The 26,207-nt window shown below is 30.0% G+C and overlaps 3 protein-coding genes across 4 annotated transcripts; 2 read left to right on the top strand and 1 right to left on the bottom strand.

The window, feature by feature from the left end:
- The first annotated feature begins 145 nt into the window (after positions 1-145).
- On the top strand, positions 146-2,079 carry LOC119680654 (putative inner dynein arm light chain, axonemal). The gene is made up of 4 exons (XM_038093581.1): positions 146-306; positions 370-492; positions 1,418-1,550; positions 1,616-2,079. Exons 1-4 carry the CDS (start codon positions 205-207, stop codon positions 1,993-1,995), a joined length of 738 nt encoding a protein of 245 aa, XP_037949509.1. The 5' UTR covers positions 146-204; the 3' UTR covers positions 1,996-2,079.
- LOC119680650 (RNA helicase aquarius) lies at positions 2,047-25,129 on the bottom strand. The gene is made up of 12 exons (XM_038093575.1): positions 24,916-25,129; positions 24,368-24,845; positions 24,195-24,313; positions 23,901-24,128; positions 6,502-7,333; positions 6,227-6,435; positions 5,968-6,159; positions 5,611-5,903; positions 4,505-5,548; positions 3,943-4,108; positions 3,519-3,887; positions 2,047-2,543 (listed from the first exon to the last, which is right to left on the bottom strand). Exons 1-12 carry the CDS (start codon positions 25,021-25,023, stop codon positions 2,079-2,081), a joined length of 4,503 nt encoding a protein of 1,500 aa, XP_037949503.1. The 5' UTR covers positions 25,024-25,129; the 3' UTR covers positions 2,047-2,078.
- Positions 10,394-17,496, top strand: LOC119680652 (probable G-protein coupled receptor Mth-like 5). 2 transcript variants are annotated; one of them, XM_038093578.1, is made up of 7 exons: positions 10,394-11,278; positions 15,281-15,402; positions 15,835-15,993; positions 16,078-16,262; positions 16,318-16,436; positions 16,504-16,888; positions 16,945-17,496. In XM_038093578.1, the coding sequence occupies exons 1-7, from the start codon at positions 10,840-10,842 to the stop codon at positions 17,201-17,203; spliced, it is 1,668 nt and encodes a 555-aa protein (XP_037949506.1). In that variant the 5' UTR covers positions 10,394-10,839; the 3' UTR covers positions 17,204-17,496. The 2 variants fall into 2 exon arrangements, with proteins under 2 accessions (XP_037949506.1, XP_037949507.1); XM_038093579.1 differs by having other exon boundaries at positions 10,395-11,278; positions 16,321-16,436.
- Positions 25,130-26,207: the final 1,078 nt, after the last annotated feature.

Genomic DNA, 26,207 nt, shown 5'->3' with positions numbered 1-26,207 from the left:
TACATATAGTACATATTAATTTAATTGTACCAATTTAATTGGAGTAGGTCAACTAGTTGCTAGGTGCGATCGAAGTAAACAAAGTTTTATTTCTAAATAAAAAAATTTTCTAATATATGCATAATACATAAATTTTTTTTTTGTTATTTCAATTCTTGAGTAATTATTTTTTAAGAAAAATTAAAGTTTTTATTTTCACGAAAAATGGAAGATACTCAAAGAAATACTTCAGGCAAATTTCAATCTTTAGTTCGTTTTAATAACCCAGTTTTGGTAACGAAACATCCAGAGAGAAAATCAGATATAGTAAGCGAATTAAATGTTTTTAAATAAAATTAAATAAAACTAAATACATTTTCCACTCCGTAGGATGTAAAACGTATACAAACTGCCGGTGTGCTATTAGATGCAAAGAGAGAAACAGAGGATATACTGAATGCCGTACTGCCACCACGCTGTTGGGAGGAAAATGGACAGATATGGCAGCAAACTGTAAGTATTATTCTGAAATAATACATAATATTATTCTGAAATAATACATAATATTATTCTGAAATAATACATAATGTTATTCTGAAAATAATACTAAATATATTTAAATAAGTGTTTCTAAATAAATTTTTAAAATTGTAAAATACATCATTCACGTGAAATCTGATTTTGGGGTAAATATTGAATGACCTCAAACTTCATGACTAAATTTATTTGTCATAATATAGATTTCTAATTTGTAAATATTATTCAAGACTGCAGTTTATTACCCATAGCACACAAATGAAAATATTCCTTGCTAAAATCTAGCGAGTTGTCTGTGTATTCTCGTCTGAAATTAGAAAATATACTTACTCTCGTGGTTGTTTATACCTTGAATTAAAAAAATTAAATATCATTAATGTTAATTTTTCTTTCTTGCAGAGAGTGACGCGTCTTATGGCGAAACGAAACTCGGATTCGAATGGCTGACCATACAGCGCTGTTTCCAATATTGCCAAGTACTCATTCTAAGCCCGCTGATGAAGAGTACTTGGCAATACTCGAAACTGCGTTGTATGGTCAGCCAAATTTCAATAAATTAACTAAAATTTTTGTCTTTGTCTTTTCTTTACTATTCGAATCCGTCTAAATATCATTAATTTTCCTGTTTCTAGTCAGTCAGATTGGAAAATGCTCGGTTAATTAAAATTCAAGTTATACGCAGTATTTTTAGATATCAACTCTCTTCTAATGTTCAAAGACCAAAGGAAGACCAAAGTTTTAGGTCTTCCTTTTGTAAACTAATGCTCCACATCAATTTTCTTTGGACATACATATTATTATTATTACAAAATATACCAGACTTGAAATAAATTAATATAAATAGTTATTAACTAAAGTTAAAAATTCAATATAATATAATATACTTCTATATTCCTATTAGGTGTCCAGTATACCAGCAACTCGTCAAGATGTGATAAATTTACAAGAATTATTGGATACACGTTTACAACAAACACAAGCACGTGAAACCGGTATATGTCCCATTAGACGTGAGTTGTATGGTCAATGTTTTGGTAAGAACTATTTATATTTACTCGTTTGAGTGCGTAAAATAAATATCTTAAATTCTATATGCCAGATGAAATTATACGTCAAGTGACTATCAATTGTTCGGAACGTGGTCTACTGCTGTTACGTGTGCGTGATGAGATTGATATGTCAATGGAAGCCTACGAAACACTATACTGTAGTTCCGTAGCGTTCGGTATGCGAAAGGCTTTGCAAGCACATGAAGAAAAAGAGATGTTGCGTGAACGTGTGGCAGTCTTGCAAGGCGAGAAGGAAGAATTGGAGGAGGTTATTACTGATATGAAAATTAAGAATGAACAAATGGAACGCCGAAATAATGAATTACGTCAAGCTGAAGAGAAAAAGTTTGCCGAAGAAGTTACATTTTTAAAAAAAACAAATGCTCAATTAAAAGCACAATTAGAGGGTATTACTGCTCCGAAGAAATAGAAATGATTGTTATTATGTGTCAAAACGTCTTTAAATTTGATTTATTTTTATAGTAAATAAATTGTTTAGTTATTATAAAGAGTTTATTTTTCTTCTGCTTCTACTTCAATATTTTCTGAATTTTCAATTGTTTCGATCATGGTTTCTTCTGAATTTTTAATGGGTTGAATTGTTTCTTCTTCAACTAATTCTTCTATCTCATTGACGATAAGTGTTGGCTTAAATGGTTCATCTTTGTTTTTTTCCTCCACCGCTTTACGTTTTTGTGGTGGTTCTTCATTCTGTGTTTGCTCCTGTTCGATATCACTTTCGACAGTCTCATTACCAATGGCTTGTGGTAGATTTTTATATATTTCTAATTCTGCGTCAGTTGGTAGCTTTTCTTTTATTTTGTCTATTTTCTGCATGTACATTTTGTATACAAATGCGGCCATAGCAGACATTCCCTCGATCGTTGTTACTTCAGCCTCAACTGAATCACTCACTAAACGTTCTGTTGGATAGGTTTCACCAGCTAGTAATTGTAATTTCAGCGGACGTTCGGTTAGCTGAAAAGATTTTTTTTATTATTTATTATACAATATCACTGTGAAAAGAGACTAAATATTTTCAGATAATTTTACTATTTATAACAATAATTTAACTTATTAAACAGTTATGATGCATTAATAATAAATATATATTATGTATAAGTATATACAGTCCTTCGATTACTTTCGGAAGGTTTTGACCCTGCCATTAAATTTGAGAAAGATTGTATTATTTCATTAGGAAGTTTTTTTTATTATTTTAATATTGTTTTTTTTTGTTTTTATTAATATTGTAACCCATGTCGACCTATATACTTATTGTTATTATTCTTAGAAACAACAGAAATTATATATACGTCTACACAGGTATATGGTATATGAATATAATTAGGTAGTAAAAAAAATGAATGGAATTTCAATAGGAATACATTAGAATGTCAGCGTTTGGAGGCTTGCAAAACTATAAAGGTTTTACAGGATACGAGATGGAGGAGGTTGTAAGATAGGGTTTATTAAATAAAACTAGCCAAAATTGAGATAAAAAAACCCAGTCACCCTAATATGGTGTGTACATTAGGACAAGAGAACAGATGGACGACGTTATGGGGAATGGTGCTGCAATTAAGGCACATATTAGGAGTAGACGTATATGTGTGACAAGTGACTTATAGCACATGATTGTGTTATATCCTGACCACAAGAAAACTGACAAGAAAATCCTGTTAAAATTATTTTCAAATATCTAAAATTTTAATGCAGAAAGATTTCCTTGTAAAGCTTGAGTTAAGTTAATAATATTCCAAATGGAAAAACTTTTTTTTGATAAGTAATTCAAGTGCAATGCAATTCAAAAATTTTGGTCAAAACTATTACAGCGAATTAGATAATGGTGAATTAATTGCATTCAATTTTAAAAATTGTTATTATCTTTTTACCAAGACTTTGCAACACAGTGTTTTATGTTATCTGTTAATTACATTTCATTATACATACCAATTTAAATGTTTTTTGCAATTCAAAGCAATTCCTAAACAATGCAACACGCCCGAAAATATATAATCCTAAACGAGCACGACTCATTGCTACCACCAAACGACGCACGTCTCTTAGATGACCAACGGCTTTAGTGCGCACCAGTGAAATAAGTATGTAATCGTTTTGTTGACCCTGATATTTATCAACAGTAGTTATTTTATAGGGCCAACCTATGAGTGGGTTATTTCCACAACGTACATTGATAACGTCTCGTATTAAATGCTTCTGACCATTATATGTTGTTAGTATTGAAATCTTATCCGCTGGATAGCCAAGTAATCGCATGTACATATAAACTGCGACAATATATTCGGCTTCACCGAGATTCTAAAATTTAAATTTTTAAAATAAACAAATATTATTATCTATGGTTTTATCATACCTGATAGAAATATGGATTTGGTTCAGTTTCACCATTGGGCTCATCAACATCAATCAGCTGATAGTCATACAGAAAACCTGAATTTGCTTTTCGGTACTCATCGCGTTCAAATATATGAACTAAATCATCCAATTTTTTATAACGCCATTTGTATAAAGAGCAAATACTGAAATTGAAAATTTTTAAAGATTAATTTATAAGTTTACTTTAAAAATTATTAATATTACAAATTATACAAATAATATTTAACAACATATTATTTATAGGTTAGCTGTGTTTCCCTTAAAAAATATAAAATCCTTCCAAGAATAGCAGTTTATTATAAACAAAGACAAAAATTTATAATACTGTTCAATTGTTTATAATTTGTTAATTTCGCCACGAATAATTGTCACCACGAATAATTGTCGCAGATTGTTCGCAGAGCTAACGACCTAGTAATCCTTTAACCCACTTCATTTCCTCATTCTAAGTTTACTTTTAGTGTTAACTCATAAATAAATAAATCGTCGCTTTCTTGTAGATTACAATAAAAAGTGTACTTTGTTAAATAAATACAAACCTGGATCTAGCACGTCCTTGTCCATCTAAATCTACTGTTGGTACACCTAATCTTACTAAACGTGTAAAAAGACTCTGTTCCATATTCGAGAATTTTTGAAATGCCATATTTTTAATTACGGGTGGTAACTGATGATGATCACCAATCATTATCCAACGTTTCAGACGGTTAAAACCATCTAAAGGATTTTGTAATAAAAGTGGGATAAATGTTTCAATTTCTAGAATTTGTGCAGACTCTTCCATCAGTATATTGTCATATCTGAAACCCAGATTCACTAACTCCTTGCGTTTAAGTGCAGCATGAGTACAAGTCATAGCAATTATTTTAGCTTCCTTTACCAACAGATATTTTGAACGATCAATACCAGTACGTAGCAGTTCAAATGCTCGAAATTCTTCCAACTCGGTAAAAATATGTGAAATATAACGATAGCAAGATTGTGCAATATCCATATAATCTGTATAATTTTTGCCTTTGAAAAGCGGCTGTGGTGCATCAGCAAAAAATTTAGTAAAAGGAAATTTCTCTTCAAAGACTGTACGCCATACTGTTGCATCTTCGCTATTTGCCACTCCACTTGCCTCTGTTAAGAATTTCTCCCAACGTGCCATGACATTATAAAGATAAAAATAACCGGCTGTTTCACAGGTGTAGGCATTGTCGCCAAGAACATTCATTGATTCTTGCAATTTTTGTACTTTGTTCAATAATTCTAATCGTTGCGACAGGACATAATTAACACGCCCATAGCGACTAAAGTCTTTTTCAGTTTCAAGTGCTTCTTCACCATGACCCAAACGCAACAAATGACGTTCATCAATATCTAAGTACATGATTTTCTCAAAAAGTTGATTTAATGCTTGATTGGAATGTGTTACAATAAGTGTACGCTGGTTTGGATGATTGTGATAGATGTTAGAAATAATTTGCACCGCCACATCAGTTTTACCTGTACCAGGTGGACCAACAACTAATGTTAAACCAGGTTGCATACCAGCACGTATAGCTTCAACTTGTGTAGGAGTGAAACGCACAGAATTTCTAAAATAAAATTAAAAAATTTAAAAAAATAGTTACATATTATAAGATATATATTAAATTACTGTTTGGGTTTATTGATTGGATATGGTCCACGGCTCTCTGACACATAAGGTTGGATAGTAAGTACTTTTTGTAAAGTTTGAGTTTCAATTTCAATCTCAGCATCTTTTTCCGCTCCAGTTTCCTTTTCGTTTTCTTCATCACTATCTTTTTTCTCCGGCACGTCTTCAAATATTAGACGATAAGGCGGTAAACGTAATTGTTCTTCCACATCACATTTCATTTCATAATTTGGAAAACTATCTACTAAATGCCCATAATCCAAGAAAGTATCGTTAAAGTTTAAAAACCGCTCCTACAATACCATGTATTTTATGGCAATGATAATATTTTAATTTAATTTAAATTAATTTATGTACCTGATTCGGCATATTCGTATAATGTGCTGCGGCAGGATCTCCGTAACCTAGTAGTATATCATGCAACCAAGGCGGAACTACACACTCTGTATTCATTAAATGCCTTATTGTCTCTAGAACGGCTTTAAAATTATTTTCTTTTGGCTTGCGGCGCATAATAATATTGAAACTATCATATACATCTTCAGCCCCCTAAATTATAGTATTTAGTGAGAAATATATATTTCAGATATATGTAGAACCAATTATTAATACTAACCACTTGCAAAGCATCCATATCCAAACGGTATTGATTTGAGTCAAGCCATACACGATAAGAACGTTGCTCGCCTGGTAAAATGGGACGCGGATCTGGACCATCTTCAATCACTTTTCCATTTGCATCTAACATACCTTCAACTTCACAACCACGCACACACAGAAGACCTACTTGTGGTATAAACGGTTCACGTGGATTGTACTTAGTACCTAATAACGTGATAAAATAATATATAGATTTTTTACTTTTAAAGAGGTTATACTTAAATAATTTACCATAAGGTTGTGTTGGCTTAACTGTTATTAGAAAGCACACATCATGCTTACGCAAATTTTCCCATTCCTCTTTTATTTCTCTGCGTACCGATACGGTTACTGATATATCTGCTCGAACACGTGAAGGTCTTTTCTCACCAAGATGTGGCTTCGCCACTTCAACAACGGTAAAAGATGATATAGGCAATGCCATCCGTGCCCAACCACCAAATACTACATCTCCAGAATCATCTTCAGACTTCCATGGTTGCATACGACTAACTGCATCCTCAATATCTTGCCGTATTTCATATGTTGATTCAAGTCGGAAAAGGTCAAAATTGCGTAGCAAATAGTCATGCAGTGTCAGAAACTGTAAATTTAGTTTCGGTAATGCCAGACAGCCTTCACCAGAAAAATATTCCGAGGGCACTACATTTTCATCCCATATAATTTCTTCTGTTGGATAAAGTGGCATTTCATTAAGTGCTTCCAGTTGTGAGCAACGCTTTTCATGGCGTGTTATTAATAGCTCCTTGAGAAAGTCCTCATCTAAGCGATGCCACTGAAAGGGCGCTATTAGTTCATCGGGCACCAAATTCAGAAATGATGCTATTTCTTTTAATGCTTTCGCATTCAGTGCACCGAAATGCCGTTCCAATGTTTCGCGTGTATCTACATGGGCTACGTTAGATAGAGAAAACAATTTTAAATCAGGGAATTTGGCAAAAGCAGCTCGTTGTAGTGAAGTAATTTTTTTGTAATGCAATTGTGTCATATCATGATCTGTCAATGAGTCACCAGTTACATCATTGATCTCAAAGCGTGTATAAAATTTAAGCTTTTCTAAAAGCTGTAAAAAAGAAGATAGAAACAGAGAAAAGTTGAATAATTAAAAAATCCAATTAAGGTAAATTTATATAAATATTGTTATATTTTTTTGAATTCAAAAATTGTAATTTATTTGAAAACAATTTACGCAATAAACTTTTGTACTAAACAACAATTTCTTGTTAGTATTATTATGGAAATAAATTGAGTTTGAGTAACTGCTTGAATCTAAAAGTGAGTTTAGTATATACACTGACAGTCGCTGCTTTTTGTGTAATGTTTAGTTTGAATGATTGTGCCTTAAAATACTATTCCATGTGTATTAGAAATAATGATAACTACCATATGACTGGAATCCAAAAAAACAATCGGATAAATTCCAAATTTGGTAGTTTGCAAAACATCTCTACTATTTGTATTATGTACTATGTGACATTCTTATGTTTTTTTGCTGGCTAACCTTTTAATCATGCCTTAATTATATACTATATAATAGATGTTAGGCACTTACTTTCCAGAGAATCTACAGCTACAGGACCTCTTTTTTTGCATTGGCTTTATTATAGATGGTTTCAAACTAATTGAATTGTTTACGGTAACAAAATAGATGAAACGAAATTGAGTTGTTAACACAACTCTTAATCAATATAAATAATTTTTGTTTCATTTTAAAAAGAGAGAAATTGAAAATCGTCTTTATCAAACTTTCTATATCCGGAAAAAATATGCATTTAGTTGAATCCCAATAAACGAAAACAGTTTATTCAAATAGATTAATAAAAATTTAATTAATAATTAAATTAATTAATAACAATTTAATTAATAATTATATTAATTAATACCAATTTAATTAATAATTTTGATCTAATAAAATGTTTTAATTTGATTTCGTATGTAAATGGGTTAAAAAATCGCGATGGTTAAAATTTTTCTATTTTTTTGGAAAATATGTGGGTTTTATTGCAAAATTTTTATTTTTTATATATCAATACCTGATTCTGAAGATTATTTACTAAAAATTATTTTAAATAGCATATAACGCTTTCGGGTAATCTTTGTATCAGATATTAAATGGCGATGTACTTACAGCATAGATTCATAACCACTTAGGTGGACTTAAGATTTTTAAATAAGTTGCTTTTGACGTGTTGAAGCTTATTTAGCTGAAAACATTTTGTTTTAGATCTATGACTTTTTGACACCAACACCATCTTCGAGAATCTTATTCAAGTCTTGCGGTTTAAGCTCCCTCAATACTTCTCCCATTACTTTGATGTGTGGTACCGTAATGTCCCCGTCATTCCCCTGTACAACCGCAGCTTTCGTGACTCTTATCACAAAGTTTACCGCTAGTCGCCCACGTTTACGCTATAATCCCACTCCCTTCACTAACACCCAATCTTCCTAATTCACACCCATGCCTTCTGGCTTAAATGAAGCTAGCCTGTTAGGTATTAAGCCTATCTGTTCTCATCTCTCTTCCGTGATTACTGGAATTAAGTGTCCACATTGTTGTGGAAATCTTTTCGATTCATTTCTGAGAAGTGATTTTAGTGGGTTCAAGTCTCACACTATGGGTCTCGATTTTTTCCAGCTACTGCAGAAACAAAAAAAATCGTTTCTCGTATTAAGAAATCACCTCCCGAAATGCAAACAGTTTAAACGAAACATTATGTATGTATAAAAATACTACATATTAATATACTATATTACAGTTATAATATTAATTTCAACAACAACAATAAGTACATCAGTAAATTAGAACCGGAGGAGAAATTTTTGTACAATAGAGGGATTACTAAATTACCCCATAAAAACCATTTCTTTATATTCTAGTAATTTTGCTTCCTTGGAACCCTACATTGCTGTCATACATTTTATTTAAATTAATAAAAGAATTTAAATTTTATGACTAATAAAAACTTTTTTTTAACTACATGAATATAAAATGTCTTAATTTTTATTATGAATCCACTTTGTTTAAATCGATTTATAAAGTTCACTGAATTGCCACCACTGTAACTTTCAACAAAGCGCCACGCCAGTAACGTACTTAAGTGTTTGACTCAACAAAAATTACGTTATACAGGTAACAAAGCCGAATTAACAACAGAAACAATGCATGAGCATCAAAGGCGTCATAAAGTTAAGTTTTTGTCCAATGCAAAGAAAAGCATGAGTAACGTTTTACTACGTCATCAATTTGGTTGTTTAAAAACAGAAAATTTTACTTCAAATTTATATATTATATTAGAGTGTAGATGGAACATAAAACTAAAATAATGATTAAAATATAGCATAGGAGAGGTATATGAATAGTAAAAGTTTCACGCATATGTACCTCTATTGTTACTTTACTTGTCGTTTAATAATCTCATTGATAATAATGAAGTTTAAAGAAAATTACGGTAAGGACAAGACTGTTTAAAAGTAACTAGAGTAAAATATCCTTTGCGTGATTAAAAGATAGCATGACAAGCTGACAGTGGTGCAAGCAGGCAAACAGGCCAGGAACAAAGAATAAAAGATAAAAAAGTAGAACGTAGCGCAGGAAAGCAGGAAATATGTAACGGTTTTTCTTTTTTGCATTATAAAAATTATTGGGGTTGTTACCTGTAGTTAAAAAGGTTTTGTTAAAAATATTTTATTAATAAAAAAATTTTAAAAATAAAAAAATATAATATATTCTATAGATAACAGCGACAATTTTTGAAGTGCACACAAATATTTAATTGGAAGAAAATATGTATTTAAAAAATGACACAACAAACAGCAGCAGCGCATTTGCTTATCAACCAACTGCAACACAATAATGTAGACTTGACGAAATATTTGTTATTGTTGCCGGCTTCCGCAGTTTTTGTTTACGCAGCAAGCTACGCTTAATGCATTCAAATTGTAGACTTTTTGTTATGACTCCAATTGAAGCAACAATACATTAGTAAAATCAAGCCAACTGATTTTGCTGGCACAAAGAAAGACTGTGAGAAGTCTACACAATTTAAAAGAGAGTATTAGCAGCACCGGCGCTAGAGCAGTATGCGCTGCCACTACAGATATTCTGCTGTTTGGTTGTTAATTTAGTTGTTGGCTTGCGTTACTTTCGTGTGGATCGAAGTTGTTGTTGCATGTGTTAAACTAAGTTAGAAAATAAGTTGAGAGAAAAGAAATTGATATACATATATGCATATAAATTTTTTTTAATTTAATATATTTTTAAATGATATTAAAACCCACAAAAATACGAAAAAATTGCTGATGTCTACAAATATTTTATAAACAAATGTGCAGGAACTTTAAATGTTTTCACCCAAAATGTGCTTATGCATATATATGTAGATATATATATATATGCATGTATAAGTAGAAACATGTTATTTTCACGCTAATAAATGAAATTTAAACCGGCTTTGTGTATATGATGACGCAGTGAACTTACAAACTGCCAAGATCAGTGCAAAAGAACAACAACAAAAACTCTTGGCATTCAATTTCTATACAACAACAAACACTTTAGCTTTTACCCTGATGACGTCGCGAGTTGTTTTCCTTTTAGATAATTTTCATAATTTTACAATAAAATACAAGTTCAAAATGGTGACGCAAGAAGCAGCATTTCCATTTAAACGATATAAACCAAATGTACATTGTTGTTGTAGTTGTAGCACAACAAATACTATTAATAATTTAAGTTTTACTCTAGTCTTATTTTGTTTGTTGTTGTTATTACAAATAACAACCACAACAACGACAACAATAACAAATAATGCAATGTTAGCAGAAATGCATACAATAGCAAATACACCAGTTGCAAGTAATGCGCAGCTGCAGCTGCAGCGTAGACACGCTGCTGCCGCCAATTTGGTAAGCAGCAATGTTAATGATAAAAACTCAGTGTTGGTTAATAAATGTTGCGAAAAATTTGAAATTCATGTGGATACGGCCTGCACGCAAGTGAATGAGAGTGGTAAGTGAGGAAAACGAGGAAATTTCTAATGCAAAAAGCACTAAAATATATGAAAACAATTAGCATAAGTTTATTGTCATTGGCGTTCAATTAAATCTGTTTGCGAGCTCAAAAGAATAATAATTAACTATTATTTGTCATTCAATGATTGTTTATGACTAATCCAAGTTCATAACATTACCACGTTTTGTTAATAATATAAAAATAACTCTTCATCAAAAAACAAAAAAAAAAGTCATTATTATTTACGAAATCGATTAAATAATAATTTATATAACAGGTTGAGGAAGTAGAAACTACGGTAATTATTCAACATCACATGTGCAGTATTCTTTCATAAGTATGTGGTTCTAATAGATGTATAAATATATAAAATATATATAAATAAAGTAACAAACAAAAAAATGTGACATTTTTATTATTTAAATTTCCTACAAACATAACTCATTACATACAACTGAAATAGGTAATAGGAGTAAAAAATAATTTATATATTAAACAAAGCTGAAACATACGATATGTTCACCGCAGTACAAACAAACAAATGCCGGCATGGACGGAAATATGCACATTAAAGCAATTCTATTTGTTTATAATGCAAACGTAGAAAGTATTTGTTTACAAAATACATATGCGGCAATTTGTATAAAGTTGTGTACTTATACATTATGCATAAGCACAACAGATTCAGACCTTTTATAACAGCAAAAAAAAAAAATAAAAAAATAAAGCAAACCAATTGTAATAGCAAAAAAAAAATTATAAATATAAATTAATTATTAATTTAAAAGTCTTTTAATACGTTTAGGTTTATTTATTCACTAAGTCTAAATATGTTAAACGTATACTTATAGCCATAAAAGTAGTGTAACACATTACAAAATATTTATGCTATACATTCTTTATATTATAATACCTACTATAGTTAACCACATCCTTTAATTCTTATACAGTTTACAATAAAAAATTTTCTCCTTATTGTCATTAAATATTAGGTTAAGCTACAATTTGATAATTGGGACATTCTATAGGTTAGGTTATGTTATATTGGCGATCCCAAGGGCATCCACTTAAGCCTATTAGCCCATTCTGTTACCATATAGTAAATAAACGCAGGGTTAAAAACCACCTAGAACTTTTTGCGAAGTTTAGAATGCTGTTTAGTTTGAGGTTTTTTAAATGATCAAAATTTTCAAAAGAAAGGGCCGAGCAAAGATTATGTATATGAGAGGCATATACATAGTCATTGTCGCCACAGCTACGACAAGTATTATTGAAAGGGAGATTAAATCTTCCTTTAGTATAGTTTCTTAATCTGTAATGACCTGTAAACAAACCTACCATAAGACCAATATCTCTACGGGACATCTCAATGAAAGTATTGAATTTCCTTTTAATGAAAAATGGTCAAGTTGCATACAGATGCCTGTATATCATTGAGTTTTCCTATTTTTTAATAAAAATTCAGCACAGAAAGAAATCGGTAACAATTTGCATGACATATAACTCTAAATGTAGTGTAATTCAATAAAAAATATATGTTTATATTTAATATTACAACTTTCGATTATTATAATACATACTATTATATGGTAATTCCTATCGTGCTTATAAACAATGGCTTTTTACTTCCTTGGTAGAATATGTTAGGTAAGAATGGGTTAAAACGAAGACTTACAGCTCTAATGGTATTTTAATAAGTTATGGGAAAATAAAAGTAAACAAAGAAATGAGATTTGGTTCTTTTGAAACTTAAATATTTTGATTCACTTAGAATTCGAGAAAAACCTTCAGTACAACTTTTTCAAATAAGGGTATTTTAACATTACTAAGAAAGTCATATTATCTGCCAAATGATAAAATTTGCTACATATTTGTGTTTGTTAAATTGCAACATCACCGTTAAATATTAAATAAAAAGAAATTTAAAAATGTTGCAGAATATTTAAAATGAATTTGAAAAATTTGTAAATAAAAAATATTTATGGAAATAAAAACTAAATAAAAGAATAAATTTTAATTAAAATATAATTTTACTTTTTTTTTCTTGTAACTATTTTCACTTTATCAGTTTTATATCAAACAAACCGTGCTATCACAAGCGGCCATTATTTGAGCTCAAATGGGTTTTGGTTTACAAGGCTGTCACTTCAATTCGACCTAACTTATCTCGAACAAAAAACATTTTTATCGATAGGACTATATCTGTGGCATTAACATGCCATACACTTACAGAGCCTTGTGATATTACAAAACTAAGTCAACATGATCATGGTTAATCATTTGTACGATTTTCTTTATCTTCTGCATTATGCACTTATTAAGCTACATATGCATATAAGTAAGACACAAAAATTAGAATCGAAAGAATTATATATTTTCGTTAAACAATATTCTGGTTTTGAAAACTGAAGTAGGCGCTTGTAAATGTAGAGAATATGATATGTGAGAGAAAAACTACGAACTGAAGTTATAGATTTTGTGACTATTATCATGCATTTTTTAATGATCTTAATGATTTAATCTTGGTTTTATGCTTGGAATACAATAGCATTTATATATCATTTGGGAAAAAAGAACATGGGTGAACTAACTGAAACTCAGATGAACTAAAGTACAAAATATGATATGCAGATTCAAATATGCAGAATTTGAATCTGCAATAAAAAAGACAATATTATATATATAAATAGATAACTTTTAATGTAATTTTCATTTTCGATTGGGAAATCTATATAACACTCGAAATTAATTTATGACACCAGATATTTTGCAGAAATACCGAGATTACCCTTAAATTAACAGTTGTTTTCTATGATGATAAATAAATTGTGATTTGAATTTATATGTGTTTATGAAAAAAATAAAAACGAAAACTACAAAAATTTTAGATTACTTTAAGAATGCTCTATTGGGCAACAAAATTTGATAGATTTAGAATAAATAGAGATTGAATTTAGATTTGACAATTGAAAACTTCATTAGAGTATGGCATAAATAGACTCTATTTTTATTAAATCGCGGAGTTTATGTATTTATGTGCTTCCTTATTTGAATGGTATTACTTTCTTCTACAAAACCCTTAAATTAAACTGTTACATAGCTTTAAAAAGGGGTAGTATATTACGTTTTAATGAAACTTAATTAGTTTTTTTTTTGTGTTGTAACATGTTATATTTTTAAACAGAAAAAATTTATAAAAAAGAATAATTTTATAAAAAGGCTTCGTCAAAGAGCTCGAATTTCATTCGCAAACCACAAAAAACCATTACAATAATAAATAACAACCGAATTAGTCATATTTTTAACGATGCATGACGTCCTAAATTTTATTAAATAAAATTTTTTTGTTCTATTACGAAACAATATTTGTAATCGCAATTTATATATTAATATTACTTTAAAAAAAATACAGACTTAGCAATTTAAAAGGAATTTGCAGTAAATCTTATATGTTGTTTATGAAAAAAATCTCTTCAAACTCAAACGCACATTTTTCTTCAATTTTACGTATATTTGTGATTTCTTTCTTCTGTTTATTGCGTACACATTTCTCATACTAATATTATATAAATATTAATGAGCCTCATTCTTCTGCATCGCAAGAAGATCGCAGACGCAAGTAGAATCTTTATTAAAAAACGTTTTGTTCGCAGAATGAGGTTCTGCAAGATGCGGTCTAAGTGGTCTGCTGAGTAATTGACTTGCGGACACTACATAAACAAGAAATATTGCATTAAAGTATAAAATAAATAAATTTTATACACAACGCAGCAATCTACACATTTATTGACCTAATCGAGTCCATAAAAATTGACTGTGTGCTACATTATTTTAGTGAAAAGAAAAAAATTGCTTTCGCACATTGAACTTAGCCTAACGGATTTCTAACAAGAACATTTCTATGATAATGTAGTTTCGTCTTAAATCACTTAAAATTATTATCTTAATTTTTATTTACATTATTTATTTATTTTTCACATAATTTCCTTTTTTCTACAGAACAATTTCAACCGATTTTTACTAGCTACAATGGCGATCCCAATATGCCGGTAAATTTTAAATTTGTTATCGGAATACCAGCCTGTGGATCGATGCAGACATGGCGTATTAACTACCCTGGAGTAAGTTTTTATAGTTATTAATATTCAATCTACATTGTTAGGGGATGTGAATCCGAAATTGAAATGGGAAAAAAATATGGTAGGAAAATGTACAGGTTGATTTTAACTTGTACCTGAGTGGGACAAAGCCACGGGTCAATTTTACTAGACATTTGGAAGTGTCGTGCAGTACAAAATACTGTATCAGTATAAAGAAGTAACAGGCTTCAAGATTTTTTAAATTGAGTTAGCTTTTATAAGTCTGGTAAGTCAGTGACTTTTTGAATTACCCGCACATTTACAATTTTTTTCATTTCTATAAATATGCAGTTGAAAATATAATTGTTCGAATTAAAACTATTTATTTAAAAAACAAACAAAAAAATATAGAAATATTACTGGCTTTCTAATTTTATATAAATAGTTTTTAATAATTTTTTGCTTTCTTTACAGAGCACCGATAAGTTAGTACTTCTTGAAGACGGGAAACTGCGCCATTATACAAACACTGAAGAGGAAGAATATGATCAGTCGAAATTTGAGGATGAATTCGATGAAGACAATCAACCATTATATCATGATTATGCACAAGGACAATACTGTATTGATAAGGTATGTAAACTAATTTCTATAATAATAAAATAAATATTTTTGTAAAAAAAAAACAAATTATTAAAATTTTAAATTAATTTTTAGGCTATCTCTACCAAAGGAGATTACAGACAGATATTATATGCCAAAATATGTCTAGCTAAAAAGGAGATCCAGTGGACTGATAGTAATTTTTTGTTACGTAAAATACTGAATCCCATATTCCATGGTATATCATTGATTATTCTTCTTATAATTGCTATAGTTTATTTTATTTTGCCGACATTAAGGTACATTTTCATACATTTATAAGAAAAATATATTTATAAAGGTCGTTTTTATTAGCAGAGATCTTGTGGGAAACATTATTACAACAATTGCAGTTTGTTTAATGGTCAGTCAGGCTGCAGACTTAGTGCGAATATTTACAGAATTTACAAATCATGTAAGCTTCATTGTTGCAGGTAAGATTAAGCTATTCTCCTAAATAAATAAATATATTTGATATATATGATCTTATTTATTTTTTAGATATCATACTCTGTTTTAGTCTGCTAGGTGCATTCTTCTGGCTTAATAGTTTCGGCTATTATATATGGAAAACATTTCGTTCCAGAAATGTATTTTTGCGCGTTACAGACGGTCGTAAATATTGTTACTATTCGGTTTATGTTTGGGGTACAACAGCGCTTCTGGCGGCTACTGCTGTTTTTGCGCATTTCTTCCTTGACGCTGAATCATATAAAAAGCAAAATTTGATTGGTGATCAAGAAACTATCGGTTGGCTAGGCATCGCTATATTTTTTGCACCAATTGCGTGCACAATTTTAGTTAATATATTTTTCTATGTAACGACATTAAAGCTGATCAATCGCCGTAACGTATATGGACGCATACAACATAAGTTAAAAGCAAAGTAAACTAATTATTATATTTTTAAATTAAATTTACTAATTGCGTTTTTTCTTTCAGTTTCATAATGTTTTCACTTATGTTACTGGTTATGTCTATAAGTTGGCTGTTTTTAATTTTTTCGTGGCTGGAATTAGAAGGTCTACTTTATGCGCATATTATCGTTAATGCCATACAGTCACCATTGTTGCTTTATATATGCGTTATACGACAAAAACATGTTACGTTTCTACTTAAGAAATCCTGCTGCTACAATGAACCGCCATCAACAAATGATTGGGGTGATGAAATGCATTACATGAACTGCAATGATTACTAGTGATTATAAATGCATTATGAAAGCACGGGAAATCCTACATTCTCAGTTATCATTCTCATTTTTCCACATATGTTACTTTTCTACCATTTACTATTTATACCGAACTAGAACTTCGAAATTAACAAAAAGATGCAGGTATAATTTTAAAAAGTGACGTCAGAAATGGTGCTTGGACCGAAATATTAAAAATTCCAGTAGCTTTAAAAAACCTTTGATACTAGGATAACATTCAAAAATGCAAAAAAATATACATTCAATTAGTGTTTTAATAACAACAATAGTATTTCAAATAATGTTGCTTATAAATATTGTTATATTAGGCATTTTCTTTTGTAAGCATGTCGCAAAAGAACAAATAAAATAAGCACTATTTTCGATGGCAACTCTGGACAAAACGGAAAATTTGTTAGGCTTGCATATGCAAAACGCGTTATAAAATTTAAAGTTAAAATTTCAAAAATGAATAAGAATTCTTTGCAAATATTGGTAAGAACAATATTCTTTTTACATTATGATTAAAATATGAATTTTAATGCCTTTTAACAGTAAAATAATAAATAAAAAAAAGAATGTATTTGTTACAAGCAATGATAACACGAAATACGAAAAATTAACGAAATCAATCGTTGACAGTGAACTGGAAATTTCATATGTACTTCCAAAAATCGTTCACAATAGACGAGTTTTTAGTCTTGGCAACCATGCAATTTGAGCTGCTTATTAGTTAAGCGGTTTCAAAAAGGTTGGACTAAATAAGCGAGCAGTGTTGTTGTTTCATATGTTATTTTTAAAAAAAGCGGTTGCTCTTTTGTGATTTGCTTACAAAAGAAAACGCCTATTGTTATTATATATTTTATGCTGCTATATATTATATAATATAGATTTAATCCATACTACAAAAAACACAAAATCAATATGCAGGTTGAATTCAGATAATTTCAACTACTATCCATCAGCTTGAACTAATAATCTGTTTGCTATTGGATAGAACTAATTGACACTTATAACTGAATATTTAAGAGATAGAATTTATCTTTGCATTTAACAACCTCAAAACATGGTATAAAAATTATAAGCAACAAGTACCAGATTATTTTAAGATTAAAAAAAACTGAATTTATTTTTGAAATTATCCACAATATTATTATATTTAATTACAAGGTCCAAAGTTCGAGCTCTAAATTTATAAAACGACTGATTTGCAACTATCCCATCAATAGAAATATACAAAAGTCACATGATGACTAGAAAATTGCAGAAGTGCTTATAAGATTTTCTTATAAAGCAATTCTTAAAGAGATAAAAAACTACGAAAACTACAAAACAATTGAAGAGAACTTATTAAACAAATTTACAAAGTTTAAACACAAATAAAGATATACTTTAATCTGATTAATTTAAATACATGAAAAAATGATTTAACGCATATGGAAAACCTTTATACTCCCATATAATGCAATAAAGAAAATATTTCAGATTAAAGCACATTTCATAATTAAGATATATGAAGGTCTGAGGTGCTTTATTCAGTTAACAGTGCAGAATTTTTATGTAACTACTAATTTAACACAGAGAATAACTAACTTTCAGGAATGAAAAGTTAGTTAAATGCATATTTGGATTATCTAATAAAAGATCTCACAACATGTATTTCGGTTTTATATCATTACGAATATAATTAAACATTCTGTCTATAGATTTAGTTAGAATAATCCAATGCTTATATATTGCATGTTTTGTTTTTTATATTGAAATTGATATTATCTATTCAATATTAATAAGATTTTAGAATTTCATACGGAACATTTGATACGTTAATATGTTTAATATTTAAGAAAAAAAATAACTTTAAGTGTACTTAAAAAGAAAACAAATAATTTATTTTAACTTTAAGCTTAAGTATGTTATTTAAATAAACTATTAAACTTTATTAATAAATTGTAAAAATTTTCTTGTTAATTTAAAAAAAATGGAAATTATGTTATTTTTTCGTTTTGTTGAAATACCCCTGTAAAATAATTATATGTGCAAAATTTGTTTTTCGTTATTCTCTTCTTAGAATAATGGTACTAATTTTTTTTATATACAGTTGATTCTGTAGTTGAGTTTAACTTCTCTAAACATATATAGAGTTTTTTTTGTATACTATTTGTGGTACCGTTATCATAATTAATAACAATAGGTAGCAAATTTAATAGAAAATAATTATATGTGCAAAATTGTTTTGCTTCTCGAAGTGTCAACAGTAAATGGAAATAAAGTTGTGAAGTGTATTATAAAGTTTTTTTTTTTGAAGTATTGAAGAGTAAAGAAGAATTGGTAAGTAAAATACTTATTATTTATTAATAAATATTTATTATTTTAATTAATTTAGATAAAATATGACGCGTGGGACGGAATTTTCAAGTGAAGAGTGCGGAAAGATTATTGGAATGAGTCTTGCTGGGATGAAAAGTGGCGAAATATCTGCTGCTGGTTATAGACACCTGAATACTATAATAAACTTTTTAAAAAATCTCGAAAATTTTGGTGTTATAAACGAGACGGCCGCTTACCAACTATTAACGACCGAACAAAACGGCATATTCAGCTTCTTGCTACCAATGAGAGGATGAGTTGCAGACAAATAAGAAATGAATTAGAATTGTCTATCACTAGGAAATGCGTGCAACAAATTATGAAAAAAGACTTAAAGCTAAAATATGAGTCGAAAGTTCCCAAACCGTGCCTTACACAAAGACATAAAAATGCTTATTTAGCTTTTTATGACAAAATTAAGTTTTGAGACATGGAGTTCGAAACAGTTGTTTTCAGTGATTAAAAAAAGTTTAATCTAGATGGTCCAGATGGTCAACATAAATATTGGAGAGATATTCGTCATCCACGTCAGAATTGCAACAAACGCAACCATGGTGGTGGTTCACTAATGGTGTGGGCTGCCTTTAGCTCGAAGGAAAAGTCTAATATATGCTTCGCACTATCAAAAATGAATTCCGAAATATACATAAATCTGTTGGATAGCGAACTGATAAATTTCGCTGAAAATATTCATGGAGATAATTGGACTTTCCAACAGGATAATGCTCCAATACATGTTTCTTGTGCAAAAAGAAATTCTTTGAAGAGAGAAGCATCCCATCGCTAGATTGGCCGGCCATGAGTTCTGACATAAATTCAATAGAGGATCTTTGGTGTATCCTTAGTGCCAATATTTATGCTTATTCGAAGCAATACGACACTCTTAAAGAGCTGAAAAAGTACATACTGGACGAATGGGCCAAAATTGATCTCCTACTATTAAAAAAATTGGTAGATTCAATGCCACTTAGGATACAGTTAATAAAAATAAATAATGGAAACACATTACCTTATTGAAAAATAAAAAAAATTAAATCACATAAAATATTTAATTGTTTTTAGCAAAAAATGTGAATTGCACATATAAATATTTTCTATGAAGATTTAAAATAAAGTTAATTTTTCTCTTAAAAAAAATTAATTTGAATAAAATTTTTTTATTATTTTAATTAGACTACTAAACATAAAAACAAATAATAAACTAAATTCACCCTAACAAAATTTTTTGAAGTTTAAATTAGTTTTTAAGTACTGCACATATAATTATTTTACTGGGGTAGTTTAAAGAATTGAAAAATATGTCTAAAAATGCTGTACTATGCTTAGACAGAGTAAGAATCTGTCGTGTTCACGACTATTCTTTTTATTTATCAATTAAAATTTACAATTTTTAGCTCATAATAATATAGATGTAATTATAATAACCAATACAAATGTAATTGTAATAACCAATACAGATGTAATTATAATAACCAATATAGATAAACTACAATATCCTAACCGTACTGTAGATAATATGTCCTTATGAGTTCAGACGAAACTGAACTGATTGTCTTATTATTCATTTGTTGCTAATATGAAGTCAGTGTCATTTAAGCACTTTTACTTCCTTGTCTTTTGTGGCTCTATCTGTTTAGCCACTCGTGGGTTTGGTTGCTGTTGTTTATCTTCTTGGGGTTTCCTTTATTGATCCTTTCTCTGATTTTTGTTAGCGTCAGTCGTATATTATTAGGCTCCGAAGATCATTGAATCTCCCTGTTGAAGTGATGATTTTCTTATATTTGAGTTTGCGTAGCGTTTGGTTTTTGTAATTATCTATTTTTTCGAGGAGTTTCTTTATCCTTTCTTTAATGTATACCTCGATTTTTTCTATTTTAAGGTCTTTATGGATGTCTTCGTTTTGTATATGCCATGGTGCTTTGAGGATTCTTCTTAGTGTTATATTTTGGTATATCTGTAGTTATTCGATGTTAGATCTTGCTGCTGTGCCATATATTGTACACCCGTACAGAAGTTTGGGCTTAATAAATTGCTTGTATATTAAGAGTCGGTTTTTGATGTTGACTTTTAGTTCGTTGGGCAATGCTGCTGTCTTTCTTGTGATCATTATTGCTTTATTTTTTTCTTCGTTTATTTTTATCTTCCATTTATGAAAGTATTTGGTTATATTGTTAATGTGTTGCTGGAGCTTTCTTTTTATTTTATTGTGGTCCTGGCTGGAGTAGGAGTAACACGTGTCGTCTGCATATAGATTTACCGAGTTGCCTTGGTGCATAAAAAAATCACAAGTAAAGTGTACAAGTTGTAAAGTGTCGGCGAGATAAGCGAGCCTTGGGGGATATCTGCTTCTATTTCTCTAATTTTAAATAGTTGATTGTTAAACGAACTCTGAATTTCTTCTACTTATAAGGTTGCCAATGATTTTAGTCAGCATATTCAGCAGTTGTTTTTCTTTCTTCTTTACCAACAGTCCTACATGCCAAACTTTGTCGAATGCTTTGGCTCTGTCAAACATGACTATACTCGTTGATTGTCGTTTCTGCAATGCATATATGGTTGTGTGTGCGACTCGGGTCAGCTGTAGGTCGGTGGAGTGATCTTCGGTGAACCCAAATTGTACAGGCGGTATTATTTCTTTTTTCGCCATTTCTTCTTTTAGTCTTACCAGTATTACTTTCTCTGTTATTTTGCTTATTGCTGGTAGAAGACTAGTTGGTCTCCAGTTCTGAGGATGTTGTGGCAGTCTTCTTGTTCCAACATTCTTCGAAATTTTCCCCAACTCGTGATTGTTTTGGTGATAAATCGTGTAGTTGTTGAAGACGAACATCAGTGGTTTATGATCCGAAGATAATTCTTCGAGTACCGTTATCTTAATGTCACAGTCTATGTTTTTTGACATGCCAATATCTAGTATACTTCATCGATTGGATTTATAATGGGTGAATTCTTGCGGGATGTGAAGTTGGACGTTATTTTCTTCACAGTGCTTTTCTATGATTTTGCCGTTTCTATGATAACGGGCGCTGTAGTTTGTGGTGCTGTTTTTTTCTCCGTCTTCTTGGATTTCAGCCATTTTATATTTTTTGGATACCTTGGGTAGCCTCTGTAGTTAGCTGGGTGGTTGCAGCCGCAGTTGACGCATTCTGCTTTATGAACTGATTGCGCAAAGGTACACGCGCTTAAGTTAATTTTTTAAACGAGACTTTTAAGTGAATTTGCTTGAATTTTTCGCTACAAATCTAAGAACAAAGTCGATTCTAAACCTTAATCGATTAATAAATATTTGTCTAATAATAGTTATCTATTGTGACCTATACGATCTTATGGTAACTGTTCAAAGATAAAATCCGTACAGACTCTTTTTAAGTTGCAGTAAATTGATAAACGTTGTTATCTATCAGTTCGTCTAACAATGCTGGAAGACAACAATAACCTTGGAACGTACTCCATTCATGTCTAAACATCATATATCAAATTTAGAAGTTATATTTTAAAAACTCATGATCTTATAATAGCTGATTATTAGCAAGTAGAAATTATAGAAGGATAATGAGAATATTAAATAAATTCAAATTGTGTTGCATAAATATTTTAACAACACTACAAGCATAAGTTGTAAACAGGATGTATAATAAATTTATGATTTGTTTTTTTTTTTCATAAAAATACTAATATTTTAACATTATTTTAAACATAACTTGTAGGCCTAAAGTCATACGATTAATTTAGGATGTGATTCTCTTAATCAAGAAAATACAAATTTAAAATTATTAAATTTTTTAAATTTCGTAAATCAGTTATTACGCAAAATTGATAAAGTATTTTGGCCAAATACAATTCTAAATGAACGTTTATAGCCTTTAACTCAACAAACACCTATAAGAACCGATCTCAAAAAACGCAAATGGGTCTGGGTCGGTCACACTTTGCGTAGACTGACTATTGACACCACAAGAATGGCGATTGAGTGGAACACGATGGGTAGCAGAAGATGGGGCAGACCTGCACACACTTAGAGAAGGCAAATTGATATGGAAATGTCACACATGTGGAAAAGCAGGAGAGAAATCGAGCTACTAGCCAATAATCGTACTGATAAACTTTGTTGCAGCCCTATGCTCCTCCTAGAAGTGAAAGGACTTTTAATATAACAACCCAGATAATTATTCTTTAAATACCACATTTTCGCAATATTATTTAACGATTAGAATAGTTTCAAGTACTAAATGTTATGCAGAAATTTAAATATTTAGCATTATTTATATGAACATTTAATATTATATATAAATATAAGATTTATAGAAGTATAACAGATGTATAAAAACCACAAGTAACGCACCTGACTAAATAGTCTGCCTTCAGAACGCTGCACCAAATTGGATATTTGTGCACGCACCAGCAAATGACAATCATCCAAAACTGTATTAAAAAATCGTCTCGTAGGCAGCAAGGCTTCCAAATCGATCATAAACTCTAAAAATCGTTCACAATAATGTGTAATATTATCATTCACTTCTCCTTCTAATGGTATAGATTCCAATATGTTCAAAAATTTTATAATCAAATTCTAAAATATATAAAATTTATAATATATCAAATAAACAAAGCATTATAAGTAAATAAAGAAATAAACCTGTAAAAAATGTCGTTCCCAAGCAATATTCGGTTTTAATTCACCTTTTTCTTTTTTTTGTAATTTCTTCCAGTATTTTCGCCATTCGGGTATTTCCCGTAGTTCCTGATCCAGACGTTCTGTAATTAATAAATATAGTATAAATAAATCATATTTTTAACTGAAATACTCACTTGGCTGCAAACAGCTCCACATAGAGAGTGAAACTAAACGTTTTGCTTGTTCGCGGCACAATTCAATTTCCATACTATTAAAGCATTGATTAAGAAACACGATGAGTGCGGTTTGTTCACGCATACTAGGTTGCTGCTTATTTCGACCTCCCTCAGGCAAACATGTTTCCAATACATGCCTAAAAAATTCAGGATACTGCTCTGGTAAACTTTCAAAAAATGGCCAAACTTCTACACGTTCTCGGGACTTTTCATTGACCATTGCCACGATGGACATAAGATGTGCATGAGTTGCTTTTTCGCGAACATAATTCGGCCACAAGTATTCCTCTAAATATTGACTAAACTCCAACATCATTATGCGCCTTGATGCTTGATTCTGTGCTAATATTTCCTGTGTATATATATTTTCTATGATTTTTGCATCATAAGGAAGATGCTTGCCTTTAGTTTCCGGTGACCAATATTTTGATGCAAGCTTTGAATATTCATAAAATTAGTTTAGTTAAAGCAGCATTTTTAGAAGCCGGCACTTAAGAAGAACTTACCTGCCATATTACGTCTGAACTTATTTGGGAGACAGTAACAGTTGCTATCTTCTGTTTTGTACTTTGCTGATCATCCACATTTTTACGTTTTGCACTCTTTTCTTTCATTTCGTCTTAAATAACAAAATACTGTATATAAATGTAAATAACAATAATAACAAAATGTGTTAGCACGTATTGCCGCACAGCATGACATTTGAAGCGCTACCACTTAATTTTATAAAATGAATTTTGAATTCTCATACATACTGGTATAATTGTGTCAGAGTGTATGGCGAACATATTTTACTAAATGGTAAATGGTAAGTGAGTAGGGTAAATTAAATAAAAATTATGTAAATTAAGTGTTACCATTGTGAAAATTTTATAAGATGTTTAATAAATAAATAAATAAATTTGAAAACTTTTAACCAAAAATAATAAATAAGTGTAATAAATAAATAAATAAATATTTGCAAAAGTGCAGTGCAGAAAATCCTTAGGAAATTTCAATTTATTTTAACTCAATGTACTTGAACTCACACACGGCCTAAATACACATATGTGAACGATTCAGAACAACGTGATGATGGTAACATGATTGCACAGATGTCTTAATGTTATCAATTTTCACTGAATCATATTACGAATTGATATTCTTGATATTCATATTCTATGTTTGTTTAAATCTATAAATAACTTGTAAATTTGATCACGATTTGTGATGTTTTATATCCCTTTTCGATTTTTTGTTTTTTTTTTTTTTGCTTTCTAAAGTAATTGCAAATGTGTAAAAGTTATTTTTATATGCAAAAAATCACTATTAGCCTATTACCTTTTACACAAGTAATTTCATTTTGATTGTGAATATCTTCGTTCTTCGCAATCACAATCCGATGCTGTAAAGAAACCCGACAAACAAAATTACTATTGAATTATAATTTGTACAAAATTATCGTATATTAACATATATCATATCGTATATCGCAACAGTACAATTGTGAATAAGTTAACTAAACTAAACTAAAGCAAAGGAAACCAAATTATTATTGTGAGATACCGTGTTTTGACTTACAAGCACATATTCCAAAATATGTATGAAAAAAAATTAACATTTACTGTGCGAGCAGATTTTTAGCGAATCAAAAATACATTTTTGTTATGTAAATTGAATATGTTATAACAGCGATCCCAAGGGATCCACTTAGGCCTGTAGGCGTGTTGTGTTAAAATAGGATATGACTCATTGTCAGTGATTTTTAAAAATGTACATTTTAAGCTGAATTAATGGTGCTGTAAGAAATCAGCTGACG

This window comes from Teleopsis dalmanni, chromosome 2 (assembly GCF_002237135.1).
Source record: "Teleopsis dalmanni isolate 2A chromosome 2, ASM223713v2, whole genome shotgun sequence".
Taxonomy (NCBI): Eukaryota; Metazoa; Arthropoda; class Insecta; order Diptera; family Diopsidae; genus Teleopsis; species Teleopsis dalmanni.
The sequence above is the reverse complement of the archived record's forward strand: the minus strand, read 5'-3'. Positions and strand labels throughout refer to the sequence as shown.

Coding starts and splice junctions, on each gene's coding strand:
- LOC119680654 (XM_038093581.1), top strand. CDS start 205: ATGGAAGATACTCAAAGAAATACTTCAGGCAAATTTCAATCTTTAGTT. Junction 307..369: donor CAGAGAGAAAATCAGATATA/GTAAGCGAATTA, acceptor TCCACTCCGTAG/GATGTAAAACGTATACAAAC. Junction 493..1,417: donor GACAGATATGGCAGCAAACT/GTAAGTATTATT, acceptor TATTCCTATTAG/GTGTCCAGTATACCAGCAAC.
- LOC119680652 (XM_038093578.1), top strand. CDS start 10,840: ATGACGTCGCGAGTTGTTTTCCTTTTAGATAATTTTCATAATTTTACA. Junction 11,279..15,280: donor CACGCAAGTGAATGAGAGTG/GTAAGTGAGGAA, acceptor TTTTTTCTACAG/AACAATTTCAACCGATTTTT. Junction 15,994..16,077: donor GACAATACTGTATTGATAAG/GTATGTAAACTA, acceptor ATTAATTTTTAG/GCTATCTCTACCAAAGGAGA.
- LOC119680650 (XM_038093575.1), bottom strand. CDS start 25,023: ATGAAAGAAAAGAGTGCAAAACGTAAAAATGTGGATGATCAGCAAAGT. Junction 24,846..24,915: donor GTTCAGACGTAATATGGCAG/GTAAGTTCTTCT, acceptor GAATATTCAAAG/CTTGCATCAAAATATTGGTC. Junction 5,549..5,610: donor CCAATCAATAAACCCAAACA/GTAATTTAATAT, acceptor ATTTTATTTTAG/AAATTCTGTGCGTTTCACTC.